Genomic DNA, 21586 nt, shown 5'->3' on the forward strand with positions numbered 1-21586 from the left:
CATGTTGGGGGTCGAACCAGGGCAGGGTGTGGGGTTGAGCCAGGGCCCCGCACAGAGGGGTGGTTGAGCTAGAGCCACACATGGAAGTGGTAAGCTGGCAGAGGGGTTGGACAAAACTATGTGTGTAGTTGTTCATGGGACTCAGCGCTGCAGTGTTGGGTTGGTAGCCTGCAGATTTATGCTGTGCTACAGAAACCCAGCCACAGAAAATTCATCTATTTTAAACTACAGCTTTTCAGCTGGTCTTGTAGGTAAATAATAAATACTTGTGTAGATGCTAAATACAGTATGTTCTTCAGTGAATGGAGATATTATTGTCTACAAGGTAAAGATAATTAGCCAGATTCTACGCTCGGTTGTGTCAGTGTTATTCCATTCAGTTGATTTCAATGGTTGACTGTGAATTGACACTAGCATAACTGAAGCTCTGTTTCCAGGATAGTGTGCAGTGGACTACCCTAGAAACATAAAGGCTGCGTCTACACATGCCACCTCCTTTCAGAGGGTGCATGTTAAAGAGGCAGTTCGGAAGATTCTAATGAGGTGGTGACATGAATATGCACCACCTCATTAGCACAACGGCGCCATGCATGATTCGGACATGCCACTTTCGGAACTCACACCACCTGTGTTGCTGGGGGTCTTCTGAAAGGACCCCCTGCCATTGAAAGCCCTTTCTTCCTAAACCAAAGGAAAGGAGGGGGCATTTGTAGGTGCATGTGTAGATGCAGCCAAGTAAATTAGACTAGACTTGAAATTTAACTAAATATGCCACTGTAGTGATGCCCATATAAAATGATATCTCAACTCCTACACCCTCTGGGCATGCCAAGGTAGGCTTTGCATGACGAAATATCACTAATCAGAAACACTAAGTGTGCCAAAATTTAAAACAGGCAGAAAGCAATAGAAGGTCCCAGCATTGATGCCTGAGTTACACTAGAAATTTGCAGCTGTGTAGCTGCACCACTGCTGTAAGCTCACTAATGGAGGTGCTCTAAGCCAGTGTTTCACAACCTTTTTCTATAAAGTACCCCCTTTAAAAAAAAAATGTAAGTACCCACAGATGACCAGTTGAGAAACGTGATCCTCATATGACCTGGGGTCTTGAAGGAAGTGCCATTCAACCTGTCCAGATTATTGTACCTTTTTCAGGAGTCAGATTTTTTCGCATACCACCAAGTTACACCTCCCTTACTTACAAAGACAGGAAAAAAATATCACAGAAGACTGCTACTGAAAACTTGCTTACTTTCTACCATCTTATCATCAAATGAATTGGAATAGAAATATTGTACTTACATTTCAGCATAAATCATATGGAGCAGTAGAAACAAGTCATTGTCTGAATAAACTTTTCAAGTGTACTGACTTTACAGGTGTTTTACATGTAGCCTGGAAAACTAGGCAAATATGTAGATGTGTTCATATGCCCATCTGGAAGAAAAGACAAAAGAACGTGGTCAATGGAAGTTCTCTGCAAAAAGTCAATTGAAAAATCACATCTGCCAGGGAGAGAACTAAAGTTGTTCAAGAGTGAAGGCATCTTTAAATTTGGAGTGAAGAGTGGTGTTTTTCAGAGAAGTACACATGTTGGAAATTTAAACTGGGAGTTAAAATGAATCAGCACGCAGAATGTACCTCTGGTTGAGAAACACTACTCTAAGCCAGCAAGGAAGAGATCTTCCATCAGCTTAGCTACTCCAGCTCTCACAACTTCTCCAGCCACCATAGCACTGTTCACACTGGTGCCTCTATCTGTGTGATTTATGTTGTTTGGGGATGATTTATTCACAATGGTGAATCTCCCTGGATGGTGCATGTTGGGGTATTATGGCCCAGAGAACCTCTCAGGAGAGAACAATTCTTATGCTCTCCTGGTCATTATCTGGGACAAACAGTGAGTGGGAAGGTGCCCTTGTATTGTACACCTGCATATAACCCCTGCAGAATCTGGCCCTTAAATTTGCCTGCAGTAAGCACACAATGCTGCGTTCTGAAGGGCATAAAACACAGTTTAACTATCTGATGTTATGACATCAGGTCAGACATTTTTCATTTTTAATAAGGATGAAAAAGTGATGGCTGGTATATTTGGGGAAGGGAAAGTGTAAAGTGTTCTGTGTGCTGCAGTTACTTCCTGTTAATAGCCATAGCTGGTGATTTGAGCACAATTTGTACCATACCATAATGACATCATTAGTGCTTTCTAACATGTTCAGAAGAAAGATTCATTTTTTTTTCTTATTCTGTCCACCAATGTTATTGCTGCAGGGTTGTAGAATTATTGTATCCTCTGAAGGACCAGTTCTGAAGTCCATTAAAACAAAAACAAAAAAAAATTACATTCAACATCTCTGTTCATTGACCATGTAATAGAATTAACTGAAAAAGTAATTTGAAAGTGTGAAGAATGTGGATCCTGGAAAAGCAGCTTGTATTTATTTAATGCAAGGTCAGGCATGTGTCAGAAATGACAAAACAACCTGGTCAATAGAAGTTCTCTGCATAAAGTCACTTGAAAAATCATGTCTGCCAAGGAGAGAACTTCAGTTGTTCAAGAGTGCAGGCATTTTTAAATTTGGAGTGAAGAGTGGTGTTTTTCAGAGCAACACACATGTTGGAAATTTAAACCTATTTGGTTTTAGGAAGAAGGGGCTTTCCAAGTCAGGAGGTCCTTTTGAAAGACACCCGTCTGCATGGGCAGCATGCATTCTGAAAGCAGCACTTTCGAATCGTGCACGGCCAGCATTAGTGCTAATGAGGCACTACATATTTATGTCAGCACCTCATTAGCATCTTCTGAACTGCCCCATTAATGGAGGGGGCATGTGTAGACCAATCTACAATGAGGTTTACCAATTTTGAAGTAAGGCATCCGCTATTTTGAAATTATTCTGAAATAGCATTTGCTATTTTGAAAATATTTCAAAATAGTGATTGCATTGTGTAGATAATCACATAGGTATTTTGAAATAACAGTTGCTATTTTGAAATAATTTTGCTGTGTAGACATACCCTTTGCAATTAAGATTTGGATCATTCTCTTCTATGAGGGTTATTCTGGAACAGCAGAATGGAAACTCAATGATTCTAGTTGGAGTTCTTCCACTGGAGAATTTGGGCTCCCCACAATGAAAAAGGCTGGAGGAAGTTTATCTTTGTAAATTGGCAGATTTTCTAGTATCGGTGTAGACCTAAAAATCCCAGGTATTTTAATAAGTTAACAAATGGAAAAACAGAATAAACAATAGTAGAGCTGAAGTAATACAATTCATTTTCTGGGATTCATGATATTAGATGGCACAAATATAATTTTCCTCGTCATTCTAGGCAGTGCCTAGCTATACCAACTCTACGAGATGCTCAGATGCTTTGAAATGTTAATGTACACTGGGTCTAAAATATACTTTTCTTTCTAAATTAAGAAACTGCAGCTTTATGAAGAGAAGACAAAGTAGTTAAGACATTGTTTCTCTTTTGTTTTAAAAAAAGTCCAAAGCCACTGCAGCATTTTAAAACTAATATTTGAAGGATGCTGATCTGATTATATGGATAAAATCCTATATTCGCTGCTTGAGCAAAATTCCAGTTGAAAGAAATCAATGCATGCTGTGCCTGTGTAACCAAGAATAGAACTAAACCCCGTGAGGGTTCTACTTGATAAAAACTAATTAAGTGCTGCAAGCTTTAACCTAAATTATGGGATGGTTTCATAACTAGTGTCATTGACTTTAGAGACGTCATGCCAATTAACCCCCACTGAAGATCATGTCTTATCACTTTATAGCACAACAATATATTTGAAATTGCTTTCTTTTCCTCTCACTTGTACCATTTTTACATTGATGTGGATTCCACTAGGTTCATTGATTTCCCCTGAACACATACAATCAGACTCAGGGCCAGTATCTGCACATCCAACTTCAAACCTACTGCAAGAAATAAATAGCTTTCTTTCCAGTTTCATTGAAGTAGGCTTTTCGCATAATGAATTTAAGTGTCTTCTTGGTTGTGAATTCTTTCCAGTATCTTGGAAACAAATGGAAACTTGAAAAAACAATCATAGCGTTTTTCCACTAAGAAATCGCTATTTAATAAGGCACCGTGCTTATTAAACTAGCCTTTAATTTTATCTTAGTCTTCTATAGACTTAAAAGCCTTTTTCCCAGAATTGTTTTTTTTTTAAAGAAGGGAGTTTAAATATAGCTCATATATAAGTCTCATACTGGATACAGATAAGATTAATGTGTTATGGGAAAGTGGATTAGTTTACCTGATGGATTATCTCCACTTACATTGGACAGAAAGACAAATGTGAAAATAATCACTCATTCATTACTGGCACACAGGCAGTTAACCTTTCAATTCTGGAGTTCTGTTCTCATATATTATGTTGCAGAATTACAATTGCCACCAAAATATTCGAGAATAATGTATTAGTTATAAGACTGGGGGGAAAGGGGACATTTGAAAGGAATTCAAGAATGCAGGAATGTGAAATATATAAAATATGATGGAATAAATGGTGGCTACATATAAACTACAGTGATCTGTTGACAGAAGTTACTGTTGGAAGATCTGTTCCAGCAAAACTTCTGTTGACAGATCATGTCCGCTCACAAAAGTGGATCAAAAGAGCAGTCTGCTCTGTCAACAGAGAGCAGCCAGACTACCTGGCTGCTCTCTCAACAGAAGAACCAACCAGAAGCTCAGCAAACAGGGCTGCCTGGTGAACCAGAGGCCCTGTTTATTGACAGAGGGCCCCCCAGAGCATCCACATGACCTTTTTGTCAACAGAAACTGTCAACAAATGCATTATTCCTCATCATGGAGAGGCAGAACACTGTCGGTGGAAGTACCAAGTTCTGTCAACAGATTGTCAACAAAACACATTTTGTATGTAGAAGTTCTGCGAGTTTTGTTGACATAACCCTGGCTTTGTCGACAGAACTCTCTAGTCTAGACATAGCCGGTTTGTATAGATTGGGCAGTACTAAAAAAGGGAACTTGATTCCTTCTTCCCTGCACGTTGAGTAATTTACTGTCAATGTGCATTATTTGTATCCTTTATGGAGGGAACTTGGTCACATGGTCTCAAATTGAAATTACTCTTGAGAGAAAGATAGCCTATGACTTGTGATGGAAGAGGTCTATGTCTACACTACAGGGCTTTGTTGACAAAACTAGCATTTTGTCGACAAAACCTGGGAAGCATGAAGATTCCCAAGGCATTCTGTTGACAGTAAATTGACAGAATGCAGCACTTTTGTTGACAGTCTTATCCTGCTTCCCATGAGACATAACATGTCTTTCAGCAGAGATCTGTCAACAGGAAGCCGGTCTGGACATTCCAGGGGTCCCTCTGTTGACAGGCAGGGCTTTTGGAGCACCAGGGAGCCCTGTCTGCTGTGCTTCCAGTTGGCCATTTTGTCGAGAAAGTGGCTGGGCAATCCAGCCACTCTCTGTTGACAGATGGGGTGACTCTTGCAAACTGTTTGGCAGTTTGGCTGCAGTCTGTTGACAGAAGCTTTGTTGGAAGATATCTTCTGACAAAAACTTCTGTCGACAAATGGCTGTAACCTAGACATAGCCATAGAGAGAGAGAAAGCATTTTAGTATTCATTGTATGCAGTAGCTCATTTTGCATTTTTACTACACTAGAATCATTCACATCAAGCAACATTTTCTAGTAGATCTCTTTAATACATATGGCTTTGATTCTGTAGTGGTGTTCAATTAGTGCATTTACAGTCAAACATAACCAAGACAGTTTTGAGTATGTTCCATTTTGAAAACAAGACAAGAACTGATTGCCCTCCTTAATGGATATTACATGAAACAGGAATCCCACCTAGTCTACCCTGCAATAAACTTAAATAGATATCTCACATATCTTAGCCACCTGAGGAAAACTGCAACTAAGGTGAGGATATATAAAAAAAAACTTCTAAGGAAACTGGCTGGCACTTCTGATCATCTAGTTTGCTGTGCTCCACCTGGCTTCATTTGTCTCATTCAAGCTGGTTGGCACTTAGACATACTCAATATGCATATCATAACTGGGGCAATTCAACCCACACTCTCTGCTATATACATCGGACAAACTGGACAGTCTCTACATAAAAGAATAAACACACACAAATCAGATATCAGAAATGGCAATATACAAAAACCCGTAGGAGAGCACTTCAATCTCCCAGGCCACACAGTAGCAGACTTAAAAGTAGCTATCCTACAACAAAAAAATTTCAGGACCAGACTCCAAAGAGAAATTTCTCAGCTACAATTCATCTGCAGATTCGACGCCCTCAGCTCAGGCTTAAACAAAGACTCTGAATAGCTGGCTAAATACAAAAGCAGCTTCCCCTCCCTTGGTGTTCACATCTCCAGATCAACTGCTGGTAGTAAGCCTCACCCTTGCTGACTGAGCTAACCTTGTTATCCCCACCCTTGCTCTGGCTTATTTATACCTGGCCCTGCAGATTTCCAAGACCAGCATCTGATGAAGTGAGTCTGTGCTCACGAAAGCTCATGCTCAAAACTTTTCTGTTCGTCTATAAGGTGCCACAGGACCCTTCGTTGCTGTTACAGATCCAGACTAACACGGCTACCCCTCCGATACCTGACACCGTGACCATGGCTTTCTATGTTAAAGTAACATCAGTCTTCCACACATCCACCATAAGGATGCTACAGCCAGAATGGTTGACAATATCAGGGCAAACTTGAGCCTACCACTTTACACAGACCTCTTCAACCACCCCAGAATACGTTGCAAGCCCATTTACCCTGTTGAGATTGTTTCATGACATTGATGTGGCATAAAGAATGGTCTGCATCTGATGTCAGAAACCAGTTTTCTGTAATGGTCTAACCATACATGTGTCTGTCTTTGATTTGCTTTGCCAGTCATGGGGCCTAATGAGCAAGGCCAAGTTCTGTATACAGCCATTCATCACATCTAGGGCCAACAAAAGTATTCCACATACAGCTGTGGCCAAAGACAGACCTCGTGTCAAACATCATTATGACTGCCATCTGATGCTGGTCTGAAGGCTTTGCTCTTCACTCAGAAGTCTGCCACAAATTGGCTTGGCAAGCTCCACATCCATTAAGAAGAAGGGTTATGACTAGGATTTATAATACATGAAATTTATGGGGTTTCACAGTAGTAGTAGTAGGCATCTTTCAGTCTGCACAGACTATGGATCGCGCCCTTTAAAGTTTCAATTGAGGACTTCATTTACAGCGTCTATTGTGACTATGAAGACCCACACGAGAGTGACAGTCCTTGCTGCATCTCTTGCAGATATAGTGGGTGTCTGGCAAGTCCTTAGTGTGCTTTCTATGTGCTCGCATCTCCTCTGCTAGCTGTCTGATCTTCATCTCGCCCTTCTGAAGGCCCTTGTGTAACTCCTGCCTCCATCTGCTGCGGTCGTCTGCTAGTTCTTCCCAGTTGTCCAGCTCGATGTCTACCTCTCTGAGGTCTCTCTTGCAGACATCTTTGTAGCACAATTGGGGGTGTCTGGGAGGTCTTTTGCCAGAGGCTAGCTCACCATACAGGATGTCTTTTGGAATCCTTCCATCATTCATCCTGTGGACGTGGCCAAGCCAGCGGAGTCGACACTGCCTGAGGATGGTGTGCATGGTTGGGATTCCAGCTTGCTCGAGGACGGCAGTATTGGTCAGTCTGTCCTTCCATGATATTCCAAGGATGCGCCTGAGGCAGCGCAAGTGGAAGACGTTCAGCCTCTTTTCCTGACGGGCATACAGGGTCCAAGTCTCACTGCCATAAAGGAGGGTGCTGAGGATGCAGGCTCTGTAGACTTGCATTTTGGTGTGAGTGTACAGCTTGTTGTTATTCCACACTCTCTTGCTGAGTCCGGACAGAGTTGTGGACGCTTTTCCGATCCTCCTATTTCGCTCAGTGTCCAACGACAGGGTGTCAGTGATGGTGGACCCAAGGTAAACGAACTCGTGGACGACCTCTAACGTGTAGTTGTTAATGCTGATTGATGGGGATTCAGCAACATCCTGACCAAGTACGTTTGTCTTCTTTAGGCTGATGGTAAGCCCAAAGTCCTTGCACGCTTTGGAGAACTGATCCAGCAGTTTTTGAAGCTGGTCTTCTGTGTGAGACACTACAGCAGCATCGTCTGCAAACAGCATGTGTCTGATGAGGACTTCCCGCACCTTAGACTTAGCTTTCAGCCTTGCAAGGTTAAACAGTTTCCCATCAGATCTTGTGTGCAGCAAGATGCCCTCTGTTGAAGATCCAAAGGCATGCTTCAGGAGGAGTGCGAAGAAAATCCCGAACAACGTCGGAGCAAGCACACATCCTTGTTTAACGCCGCTCCTGATTCTGAAAGCATCTGATAATGCACCATCATATTGGATAGTTCCTCTCATGTCTTCGTGGAACAACTGGATCATCTTGAGTAACTGTGGAGGACAGCCTATCTAGTGGAGCAGTCAGTTTGAACAGACCATCCCTGCTGACCAAGTCAAAGGCCTTGGTCAGGTCGATGAAGGCTATGTAGAGTGGCTTCCTCTGCTCCATGCACTTCTCCTGCAGCTGCCTTAGAGAGAAGACCATGTCAATGGTAGACCTCTCTGTGCGGAATCCACACTGCGATTCGGGGTTTCACGGTACTGAGTTAACAACACATTGAATTAAAATGGACAGCAATGTTGTTAGTGCTACTTTTATTTGACAACTCTCTTAATTTGTATGTCTTATTAGCTTCATTGGGAGCCTTGGTAATCCTAGAACTGGAAGGGAACTCAAGAGGTCCTGAATATATTGTCATGTCTCATACAATTAAAAGTCTTACAACACACTTTGTTTGAACCTTGAAGGAGATGGAGATATAGTAATCAAAAAGTTAACTAAAGTTTTGTGCATCTATTTCCTCTATAATAGTCTGCTACTACAGACAGAGTAATGAATCAGAGCAACGTGTTTTTGCAGCATTTGGAAGTTCTGCTCACAGAAATGCTGTTAGAGTTCCTGTATGGTATAACTTTAGCTGCCTGACTAATTGCACATGCACACCTAAAATCACTAGCTACTACCCTTCCTTTGATATATTTAGGGTCTTCAAAAACAAAGACCTGCCAAAGTTGTTAAAAACTCATTTTGTCTTACAGTTTTTTTCCAAGATAAAACTGAACTTAGTGGTTCTATGGATTTTTGTCAATGCTTTTAATTTCACACTCACATTTAAATTAATGTCACATAGTGTTAAAAGATACTAGAAGTATTTAGCTCCACTTTCAATTTCGAAATGAACATTTTAATCCTTCTAAAAATTAGAAAGGAAGTTATGAGAACACTTGTTATATGTGCTGGGAAAAAATGAGATGTTTTACATGTTTTCATTGAACCTCTCTCGTCCGGCACCCCTGGGACCTGACTTATACCGGATGAGAGAATTTGCCAGACAATGGGAGGTCAATATTTTCTGGCACTTTACCAACACTTCCACTGCTTACTGGGCTCATAGGAGACAAGTTAGGGGTAAATTACCACTAAATAACAGCACAGACCACTGAGAGTCAGGACAGGTGGCTGTATACAAATTTGTAGGACCACAGGAAATTTGGCCACACCCATGGTGAGTGGTCATCCAGCTAACTAAAATCATGGGAGATTACGAAGTTTGCTGGATGAGAGAGTTCTGGGTTAAAGAGGTTCAACTTGTACTATGTGCTTGGTGCTCCTTTCTCACTGAGGTGCAGAATGTATGCCAAGGATGTGGCCAAGTTTCCCATGGTCCAATAAAGGATATTTGTGGGCAGCATCTTGAATGCCATTACAGCAACTTTTCACCTGTTTGCACAAAACTTTCTGAAGCCAGAGGCGCTAGTCAGTGGAAGATTCCCCTTCAAAAAGGGAATCCTTTGGCTTCTTTGATGCTCTTCTACTGTCTGTAAATGTTAGGCACATAGCTCAGGAAAGGATGTTCTTCTGTGGCACTTATACGGTGCAGTACTCCTCAGCTGCTGGAACTTGGAGATCAGCTGGAGTCATTAAAAGCAGTCGTTATGCAAGGGATTAGAATGGTGCAGAACTGGCCTCACTATCGATTTGGAGGCACAAAGGGTTATTTTATCCCCTACTCCCCAGCAGCTGTCTTCATTGTTCTTTGGGCCCAGCTGAGACCTTGGGTCTGTGTTTCCACATCTACATCTAATCAGAAGAGATGTGTTGAAATTTCCACCAAATATTAGGATAACTTTGATCAAAACACAGAGTTCATTTTATAGAAAGGATACTCCAGAGAGAGGCATGACATTTGTGAAAGCAGTTCTGAGAGATTTCTGAGGGATTTGCCACATCACAGTCTGATGAGACTGGTATCACAGTCTCACTGGAAATCTGTCTTGATCTAAGAAACAACAAAGAGCTGGAACCACATCAGGAGAAAATCAAAAACTAATTCAGAAAAGCTATGGGACCTTCCTACTACTCTAGCCGCCAGTATGACTGCTGTCAAATACGAAGGTCATAGACTCAGCCCTGAACAGGAAGAAGTAACTGAAATGTGGTGATGAAACATAATTCTGAGTTCCCTTTTTCTCTCCTAGTGCTTGGAATTGAAAATCCATATTTGAAATCCTTAATCTATGTTTGCAAAAGAGAGCGTCCCAAATAGTGGAAAGCTATGGAAGCAAAATCACAGAAGGCTGGCCAGTTGAATCCAGAATTTTGGCACTAGTAAAAAGACCTACACTCCTGTCCCCACTCAGCTTCGTATCTCTCATGCATAGTTGAAATAGCAAATATAGTCATTCATTTCAGTTCATTCAGTACTTATAGGATGCTATTAATGGTAACCTGAGCCGTGTCTACACATGCACGCTACTTGGAAGTAGTGGCACTAACTTCGAAATAGCGCCCGTCACGGCTACATGCGCCGGGCGCTATTTCGAAGTTAACTTCGACGTTAGGCGGCGAGACGTCGAAGTCGCTAACCCCATGAGGGGATAGGAATAGCGCCCTACTTCGACGTTCAACATCGAAGTAGGGACCGTGTAGTCGTTGCGCGTCCCGCAACTTCTAAATAGCGGGGTCCGCCATGGCGGCCATCAGCTGAGGGGTTGAGAGATGCTCTTTCTCCAGCCCCTGCGGGGCTCTATGGTCACCGTGGGCAGCAGCCCTTAGCCCAGGGCTTCTGGCTGCTGCTGCGGCAGCTGGGGATCCATGCTGCAGGCACAGGGTCTGCAACCAGTTGTCGGCTCTGTGTATCTTGTGTTGTTTAGTGCAACTGTGTCTGGGAGGGGCCCTTTAAGGGAGCGGCTTGCTGTTGAGTCCGCCCTGTGACCCTGTCTGCAGCTGTGCCTGGCACCCTTATTTCGATGTGTGCTACTTTGGCGTGTAGACGTTCCCTTGCAGCGCCTATTTCAATGTGGTGCCGCGCAACGTCGAAGTTGAACATCGACGTTGCCAGCCCTGGAGGACGTGTAGTTGCTACATCGAAATAAGCTATTTCGATGTTGGCTTCACGTGTAGACGTAGCCCTGATGAGCTGTTCGTGAGGTTGAGAGAAACTAAAACGACACAGGTCTTTTCATCCTTTAGAACTTTGGTCTCCAACATGATACAAACTTTATCTGCCAACTTTGCTTACCTTATATCTCCACTAAATTAGGTTTAAAAATCCATGTTGTGACTGTTGCTTCTGTATACAAATCTGGTGGGAAGGGAATATCTGTATGTATACACAACACATGCACTATCTCTTGTAGTAAAAAAATTTCATGCTCTTAAAAATTTATCTCCCTCAACGTACTCTGCAAGTGGCTATATCCTCTCTTATTGACATCAGCTCATACTAAATCAAAGTTGGGTGAAAAGAGTGTTTCAAAAAGGCTAGTTCCTTTTCTGAAGAGGCTGTTATGTTTGTTTTAGACGGAAATTACTAGTTAGTATTATTGAAAAGAGCACAAAAGAGAAGTGAGGAGTCTTTAAGGTCTACCAAGGGCAGAAATCTATCTTTTGCTGACATTAATGCTGCATTGTTCTGTACATTTCTGGCTTTACGTATAATTCCTGGCTGACAAGTGTCCGTTTTTCATGCTTATTCATCAGTCACCCCTAGCATTAACACTGCCTTGAAGGCATCTGCCCTGCCTCTTACCGCCTTTCTCAAAAAATGATAAAGGATATCCTTTAAGTTTTACCAACCCACACATTACAAGAAAACTCGGAACTACAATGAAGGAATAAAATACAGTTTGTAACAATTTTAAAAGGAAAAAAAGGTCATTCTTTGCCGTCTGCAAAGGAAAAGCTGAAAAAGGGAAATGGAGAAATACCAGGGGTTGAAATGACTTGTACATAGAAACTGCTACCTTTGGGAGATTAAAAATAGAATGCTTGGGTTGTTTTTAGACCAAGGATATATTACATTTGGAATTTAAAATTGAGCCACTTATAATATTTCGTAATAAAGGTCTATTTTTCCCTTGCCAAAAAGCAAAGAAATTCAGAAATGGGTTTATGCAGAGATTGATCCTTCCATTCTGTTAGTCCATTACGCTAGTGGGAAAACCATTCTTTTCAACACAGTTGCAAATTAGACCCTCTGTCCTGGTTGCAACAGGTTATGCCTAGGTAGTTCAGTAATCTCAGAATGGTGTCCCAGTGTCCCCTCTGTGTGTGTGTGTGTGTGTGTGTGTGTGTGTGGATGTGGGTGTTGAGCTATGCCTGGAACATGTGGCAGAAAAGCAGTCATTGGCTTTCCTGGGATGGCACATTAGTAAGGAAACTATGATTTGGCACACAAATGCATCCCAGAATTTTAATTCTTAAACTTGAATTTCTTTCAATTACATCACACCCTACATAGGAGGAATAGAAGAAAAATATTTGCTTTACAGCTTGAAAGTGCTAGCCAAACCAACCCCACTTCAACAGGAGCACCAAGGTGACTGTTGATGAAGGCTGTGGCTCTGGAAGCAGTTATATAGCGCTCGCATTGTGCAGCTATATGGATCATCACTTTCTTTCATTCTCCCAAGCCTGATATAGTGGCTCATACAACAGTCAAGCTTCATGGGAATGACGCCAAAGAGATATGCTGATTCCCTCACATAAGAAATGAATTCTTCCTTGTCTGACCTAATCAGCCTCAGAAGAAATTTTATGGGTCTCAGAGCTTGAGCTCCAGCTCAAACCCAGAACTCTACACAGCAGTGAAAGATGACCGCAAGCCCAAAGAGATTGGCACAAGCCAGCCCTGGGTTTTTCTGTGCAGAGTAGACACACCATATATTACTAAAGTGATGTGGTAAGAGGCTACCCTAACCCCTTTACCTCACACCACTCATGCTACCGTTAGGGGTGGAAATCTTACCAAACCCTCTGACAACTACAGAAAGGAACCTGTTACAGACCTAGGGGCTATAGCAATTCTCACAGCCTTTGCATAGGCAAAAGCCCTGACTAGAGCAGGTCTATCCTATTTTGGTTTCAGTCGCAACATTTTCTGAAGTCTGTTTTATTCTAGTTTCAAAATGGAACACATTTTTCAGTTTGAATTTTTTTGGAAATTATATTTTAGCTTTTTCTACCTCATTTGCAATGTCAGAACTTTCAAAAATGGCATTTTTAAGTTGAAAAATATTGCTTTTGAAAGTATTTGATTTTGAAAAAAATCTCAGTATGTGATTAAGGAAACCCAATCAAAATTGATAAGGAGAGAGCCTTCTAACACCACAGACAGCAAGGAAATGAAGATTGGTATCAGAAAACAGCAAATGGAGGATTTAAGAAAATCAAAATATTTTCACATTTTTTTAAAAAAAGGTAATCTTTAATCAAACAACAATTTTGCTAAAAAACAGCCCCACTCCTAATCTAATGGGATTTATCTAACTGGACACAGCAGTTCCTGGAGTTATTTACATGAGCTTTCTATCGCCTCAACATTTCTAAAAAGCTTTAGTTAGTGCTTCTGTTTGTTGGCTTTTCAAACCAAGCCAACTTTATTCTTGAATAATTAAACATAACTTCATACCCAGCATCTTTCTGCATCTATTTGGTAATTCTGTGGCTTGGGAGGACATACATAGTTCTGGATGGATAAAGCTCTAAGCACACAGGACAAGGATGACAAAATGAAGTATAAATGTTCCCTATCTTCTAAATGCACAATTCTGTCCTTTTTTCAAATGAGTATAATTTACTTGTTAGTCTCTAATGGCTTCTTTGAGGACTTCACCATCTGTTACATCAGAGTCCATATTTAGAGTGTTTTTTAGTTTGCAGATCACTGACCCACTGGAACATAGTGGTGCTTTTAAACTATTACAGCATATCAAGTCACTCAGAGATGGGAAACTTTATGTTCACAAATCTGACCAGGTAAAAACACGACTGGAGTTTTTGATAAGGAAAATGTACTATTCACACTCATCTCTGCCACCTGTTTATAATAATCAGAAGAAAGCTTGTTTGTGTACTAAATGTGATTATTGCACTTTATGGGTAATGTATTTAAATTCATAAGTATTAAACCATTTTTATAAGTGAGATGACTATTATACATAGTGTGTGTTTAGATATATCTAATATATAATCTCTGTCTTGCTAAATATATTGTGTGTGCATGTATAAAAGGGTATTTGGGTTAACTTCAGGTCTACATTTAATGTTTTGCAAGAAAAGCAGACAGAAGTAAATCCACATGCCAGGGAATACTTAAGATTATTGTCATATATATATATATATAGAGAGAGAGAGAGAGAGAGAGATTGTTTATTTAAAAAAAAACAAAGAAAGAAGCGCCACCAGAGCTGCCCTGTCCATAGGATGGTTTGGGGTGGACACTCAAGGCCCTGCACTTTGGGGACTCCCACTGTGTATGCCTCAACCCTCACATGGACAGGACCTAGAGCAGCCTGAGGGATTACCATGGAGGCCTGGCATGGGGCAGCAGCAGGGGTCACCCCCCCACACAGCATGATGGCAGGACCCGGAGCAACCCAGCAACCTGCTCCTTTCTGCTTAGCCACCCTCTCCCAGCATGCTATGCTCCACTTCAGCACAGCAGCAGGGCCCTCCATTTCCCCCAGTGCTGTGAAGCAAAGCGCAGTGGGGTGGGAGAGGGAAACCAGGTGGAGCAGCACAAGCTGCCAGGCTGTCACAGTGAGTGTGGTGGAGGCCAGCCCCTCCTTCAGCCCCATGACAGGCCCCTGGTAAGCCCCTGATTCAGGCAGCTTGTGTGAGGGGGCTTTGGACAAGGCAGTGGAGCAGGGGCATGGCTTTTGGGAGGGAGTGGAGGTGGGGCAGAGCAGAGTCAGGGCAAGGCCTACAGCAAGGGCAGTTGCCTGAGTCCTAAGCCTGGGGAACTGGGGGAGGTTGCCCCAGTCTCCATGCCCTCTGGGGAAGGCCCTGCCTGTCACCTTGGTGAGTGTGGGCCGGGGGGGAGACAATTTCTCCAATAATTTCCTGGGCAGAATTGCTCTTGGGAGAGGGCTTGAAGGAATTGATGCAATGGGAGCAGAACAGGGATAGGAAGAAGAGAGGAAGGACAGAGCACGGGTGGGAGTATGGGAAGGGGCGGAGTGGAGGTGGGGTGAGGACAGAGCGGGGGTGAGAAGAATCAGAGTGGAAGTGGTGGTGGGGCTTGTGATGGAGAGAGGGGTTGTCCTGGGTCTTGCACCCCACAGTGGACAGCCCTGAATTGTTGACTTATATTTAGTCTGTGATCCACAGTAGGCCCCAGGTTCTTTTCTGCAGTATTCCTTCCTAGGCTGTCCCTTCCCATTTTGTACATGTGCATTTAATTATTCATTCCTAAGTGCAGCATTGTGCATGTGTCTTTACTGAATTTCATCCAGTCTATCTCAGACCATTTTGCCAGTTTATCAAGATCCATTTGAATTCTAATTCTATCCTCCTAAGCCCTTGCAATCACACCCTGCTTGGTATCATCAGCAAACTTTGTTAAGTGTGTGCTCTCTGCCATTACCCAAATCATTTAGGAAGCCATTGAATAGAATATATTAAATACTTCTGCAGTTTGGAGGCAATACATCTCCTTTGAGAGGCTTGTAAGTGCATCAAACATTAAACTCTATGCCAGGGACCAGCAATCCCCAGCCTGGGTACCAAGAGCGACACACAAGCTGATTTTCATTGGCTGATTTTCATTGGCATGTGAGGTGGGAGCTCAGCCCTGCCCCTCCCACATACCCCATGCAGACAGGAACTTGCTCAAAGCCATGCCACCTGAGGATTAACAAAAGACCAGATGATATCAACCATCACCTAAACAGTAAAGCTGTGCATCTTAGTTTATTTATTAATGATGCTGTTTTAAGTAGGACTATTAGTTACTTTAAAAAGTGTCACCAGCATTGGATTGTACATAAGGCAAAAGGTCAAATTTCAGCACTCTGCCTCAGAAAGGTTGCTGACCCCTCATTTAGATTTTTAGTGTATACTAGCCTTTGATATAGATAAGGCCTTTTGCCTACAGAGGTCTGGTGCTCTCTGGCCACATCTACACGGGCAAGTGCTTCCAGAAGAAGACCCTCCAGAAGCTGTCTTCTACAGCGCTACTCCTCCAGAAGCTGTCTTCTGGAAGCTGTCTTCTGGAAAACCCTCCAGAAGCTGTCCACACCTAAGAAGTGGCCCAAAAGAGTTACCCATTCTTTCAAAAGAGCACATCCACACAGCCATGTGCACTCTTTTGAAAGAACTGGCCAGGAAACACCATGGCCGGTGCCACAGCAGGCTGTTGTTTCAGAAGAGGAGCTCATGGAACATCTGCATGCCCTTTCTTCCTGAAGATTCTTCTGGAGGAGGGTGGTCTTCCTGAAATGGGAATGGAGTAAGGACTCCATAAGAGTCCTTCTGGAAGATTCCTTCCTTCCAGATACCTTCCAGAAGAACACCTTTTGTGTGTAGACACTCCTGGGATTTTCCAGAAGAGCACTGCTGCCTTCTGGAAGAATTTGCCTGTGTAGACATGGCTCCTTGGTGCAGAGACTCCCTTTGGTTGGGTAGGTGGGTGAAGAGAGAGGGGAAGAAGCGCCTGATGTTTTCTCTCTCTTGCTCACTCATATGAAGCTGCACAGGAGCCAAAAACAATCCAGCTCCAAATGATGATTGTTGTAATCTACTTGGATTGTAAGCTCCTTGAGCTCCATGTTTCTGTTCTGTTTCTACAGCACTAGCTCTGCAGGGTCATGGTCTGTGACCCGGGCTGCTAGGCAGACAGTAATACAGGTAAAACATAATAAAATTGCTTAGAAATGTTTTCCCATGTAAGTTCTCCAACATAATAATATGAAGTGAAAAATACGTTCCAGTCTCTTTACAGTAGAGGTCTCTCAGGAAAGTGGTTGAGTCTCCCAGTCTGCTTGGGAAGACTCTATCACACATGCTACACTGCTATAACTATCTGTCACATTATTTCAAGAAGTATTAAAGATCTCACAACCTGCTTTTGGTGTTTACTAGATCTCCGGAAGACTTTTGAACAGGAGCCCCTGGGGAAAGAAGTATCTTTGGAACAGGAAGTCCTGCTCCAGTGCCGTCCACCTGAAGGCATCCCGGTAGCTGAGGTGAGTGACAACAGCTTCCTGTGCTAGCAAGTGCCACTTAGTTTTCCTAGCTGAGGCCTAATATGTGGCTTAATGGTGCAGTGAATTAGGGTATGGCATGATGAATGGGAGGTAATGGAGACCTAACTGCCTGCTGCTGATAGACTAGATTGATTGGGAACTGATTAATGACTTCGGAGTCAATTAGAATGCCCTCCCGGACACAGCCACAGGCAGTTCACTTTTTTTTTTTTCTCTCTTTCATGAAATCAGAACACAGCAGTATTATATCTGGCATCAGTAAGACAAATACCTGGTGGGATTTATGAATGCAACCCTGTTATTTTTTGTCTCTCTTTTAAAGTGAAGCAATTACTCTCCTTGAAGCAACTGGCTTTCATGCCTCCCTAAAATGTTTATTTTTAATTTTCAGTATTTCATTTTCCTCATGTTTGTGCTCACAGGCTGCAGAGCATAGTACGAGGGCCCATGCCAGGATCTGATAAGGGACTTTCCAAAGCTGAAACAGGGTGATGTAAAGGTCGAATAATCCATCTTCTAAAATGGCTTATCTCTTTTATCTGATACAGGTTAAATCTGTCTCAACCGGCATCCTGGGGACCTGACTGGTGCCGGATGAGAGAGTTTGCCGGACCATGGGAGGTCAATATTGTCTAGCACGTTACCAACACTGTCACTGTTTACTTGTCTCTTAGAAGACATTTAGGGGTAAATTACAGATAAATAATATCACAGAACACTGAGAGACAGGACCGGTGACTGTAAACGGACTTCATGGGACCCTGTGAAACTTAGCCACACCCATAAGCAGACATCTTGCTAACTGAAATCATGCTTATTGCCCATGTTTCTGGATGAGAGAGTTCCAGATGAGAGAGGTTCAAGCTGTGGTAATTAAAACACGGGGAAGGTTAGTCTGGTTCCTTCCTGGTGGGAGTAATCCTGCCACTTAACAAAAGCTGTGCACATAGGCTGTGATGGGCTCCTCTGTGAAAAGAGGCACACCTCAAGGTGCTGGTTGAACAGGATTTTGAGCTCCTTCGTCACAGCAGAGCAGGGGGGTCTTAAAATCATAGGGGACCTCTGGAATTCTAAATTCAACTCTGCTGATTAGTAGAAAAAATATTGTTAATGATGGTAATTCCCTCATCAGAATTCTCATTCTTTCTCTGCCATGCTCAGAAGGAACTGATGCCAATTTGCATTAGGATAAGTTAGTCTGTCATGGTTAAGTAGCAAAGTGGTTATCATTCACTGCTGATGACTGATTTCTCAGGAGATCATACTTCACGAGTTACATCCTTATCAAAGTAGAGTTTGGATCTAATCAGAATTGCAAAAAAGCATCCTGAACAACAGAAGGGATGATTAACATAATAGATTACGCACACAATCGTTTCTTTCCCTCTCATAGGCTATTTGCTTTCCTAAGATCCCCAAAATCTCAAAGATGCAATTTAGCCTGGCGAGCCCGCTCTCTGACAGCCACAGTTTCAATTAGTTAACTTTCCTCAAGAACATACCAACTTTTGCTGCTTCTGAGCATCCCACCAAGCAACCATTGTGCCTTGACAAGTGTATTTATAGCAGAGCATGTCATATTGTAGATGCTCTTGGTTACTGGGGGAATTCATTACCTTCTCTGGGAGCTGAGCTTGCTCATGAGTGGCAGTAAGTGTGCAGTGTTACACACAGCTCTGCACCTCTCCGGAGCTTAACACATCTCTTCTGTCAAAAAAAAAAAATGGAAAGCCTGATCTCATGGCAGAGGATAACCAGGATGATTTAGTTGGAATTAGCCTCTTTAATGGTCCTTTTTCTTAAATCAGAATAAATGTATCCTCCTTCCATTGAACTGCTTTAAAGGCTAATATGCTCAGGTTTCCATGTATACTTCATCGTGCAGCATATCCCAAGGAACTGATCTCTGAAAAGATTCTTGTTGAGCTGATCATATAATAATTGCTCTTTTTCATACTCTCTAACAGGCAGTTCACTTAGTTAAGTAGTAAAGATTCATGGCTACAAGCTAATTGGCTGTGACTCTTATTTGTACCATTGATGGGACAGACACCAATTAACATTTGGCAGGCTCAGGAACAGTATGTTCAAAAGAACTATTCTTAATGTTCCTCCCTCCCTCCCTCCCTCCCTTCTCACTTTTGAAGTCGGGAGGGAGATCAAACACCCAGATTGAAGAGCAGCCTAATGCAGCTTCTTTGTAGACTCCTTCCAATACTATTAAAAGAACAAAGCCCTGAACACTAATGAATGGGAATACCTTAATTTGACATTTCATTAGTGGCTCTTGCTGAAGCCGGTATGATAAAGTTAAAAAATGGAAGGATGAAACATAACTGGGTGGGTTGAAGGATTACATGATTATTTTAATTTCAAGATGAATGTGTTCTTTGTTTAAGACTTCATTTATTTGTTCGGAGAACTTTCTGATACGGTGATATAGTTCCCTGAGTAAGAAGGCACTCCAGAAAAGTAGGCAATCAGCTGTTAGACTCTCTCACATTATAGTGTGAATGTTTTGATTCCTGACATCCCAAGACTGGGTGAGTAGTGTAAACACAACAGCTATTAGCAGTGTTACTAGATTTGGTGAGGCAGACGAGAATGCCTTGAATTATTCCTCATTACAGGGATTGCTTCTGTGTCCTAGAGACAGATTACCATGCTGTCCCATACAGGTCAATTGGTGTCACACATTTTCTTGCAATTTTCCCGGTTCTGAAATGGCTAATAGTCTTTAAAAAATGCTGCAAGAAACAGCATTCACACTGTAATTGTTATGTAACCCTTTCACTGAGTTTTTGCCCCTTTCTTTTTCCTATTTTTCTGGGGTTTTTTTCAAATTTATTTATTTCTTTTTTGTTTTATCCTGTAGGAGAATAGAGAATGGATTGCTGTCAATGCAAAGGGGATTTAGACATGTAACTGCTAGCATGGCTAATGGCAGTTAACCACATCAAGACCATAGCAATCAATGGCAGGACAAATCCTTTTGGTTTTAGTAGGATGAGCCATGTCACAGTTTTTATCCCCTCACTCCAGCCCTCCCCCAGGGAGGAAGAAAGACTAAGACAGAGGTGGGGAGCAAAGCTTTTAAAGCAGCACTTAACAGTGCTTCAACTCCGCTAACACATCATTCACATTAGAGCAGACTGAAATTATCGTTGCCTAAAAAGCTCAAGATCCAAATACAAAGGTTTGTGTTACAATGCAATACTCTGAAGGTCTGAGGTCAAACCAGAAATCATCCTGCTGGCTCACTAGGGAACAGGAAAGGCAACAGATGATTTGTTCAGTCACTATGGAAATCAAATCAACTTCTGCTTGGCTGTATATTCCCTGGCCACCAACTAAGAACAGCAGTAGTGCCAGCTGCACTCCAGCAGGTTGCAGAAGGAGAACTGCCACAGTAACGAAAATGAGCAGTGAAATGGGAAAAATCTCTCTCACACACACAAACACCAGCTCCAGGTCAATCCAGGTTTCCAAAGAACTGCAGTGCCTCCGAAGCAATGCTTAACAGTGTGTGTTCAGGCTTCAGTAAGGATGGACAAACCAGTCCACATGGGGAACATCACATTTTAGAACAAAACTGAGGCCAAGCCTTTCCTGAGTTCTGCAATGTCTGGGTAAGCACTGGCTATTTCCTGGTTCTGTCCTAGACAAACAATGGAAATACTAAAATACCATAAACAAGGCTTTATGAAATTTCTGCATATAACCACAGGGGCCAGTTTCATTCCTGGTGTAACTCCACTGAAATCACTGGGGAGTGGAATGAAAAAGAACCTGCAAAGACTGTTGTATTTATGCAATATTATATTGCACCTTTCCAATTTTCCCAGTTTGGACACTGAGTTATACCAAGATAAAAGATAATCAAACAAACAGCACCTGAGCTGTTGGCTGCTTATTTCAACAAATTAGACTTACTGAAATTTGCATTTGAGCATCATTAGGCCTCATTTTCAGAAATGCAGAG

General features: G+C 42.3%; 1 protein-coding gene across 1 annotated transcript in view; it reads left to right on the forward strand.

Annotated features, from left to right (window-relative positions):
* The window catches only part of UNC5C (unc-5 netrin receptor C), a 392973-nt gene that overhangs the window by 276495 nt on the left and 94892 nt on the right, over nt 1-21586 (forward strand). Inside the window, exon 4 of the mRNA XM_074991994.1 lies at nt 17480-17583. Coding sequence (XP_074848095.1) covers nt 17480-17583 — 104 coding nt within the window. The remainder of the gene's footprint in view (nt 1-17479; nt 17584-21586) is intronic.

The sequence above is a fragment of the Carettochelys insculpta genome, chromosome 4 (assembly GCF_033958435.1).
Source record: "Carettochelys insculpta isolate YL-2023 chromosome 4, ASM3395843v1, whole genome shotgun sequence".
Taxonomy (NCBI): Eukaryota; Metazoa; Chordata; order Testudines; family Carettochelyidae; genus Carettochelys; species Carettochelys insculpta.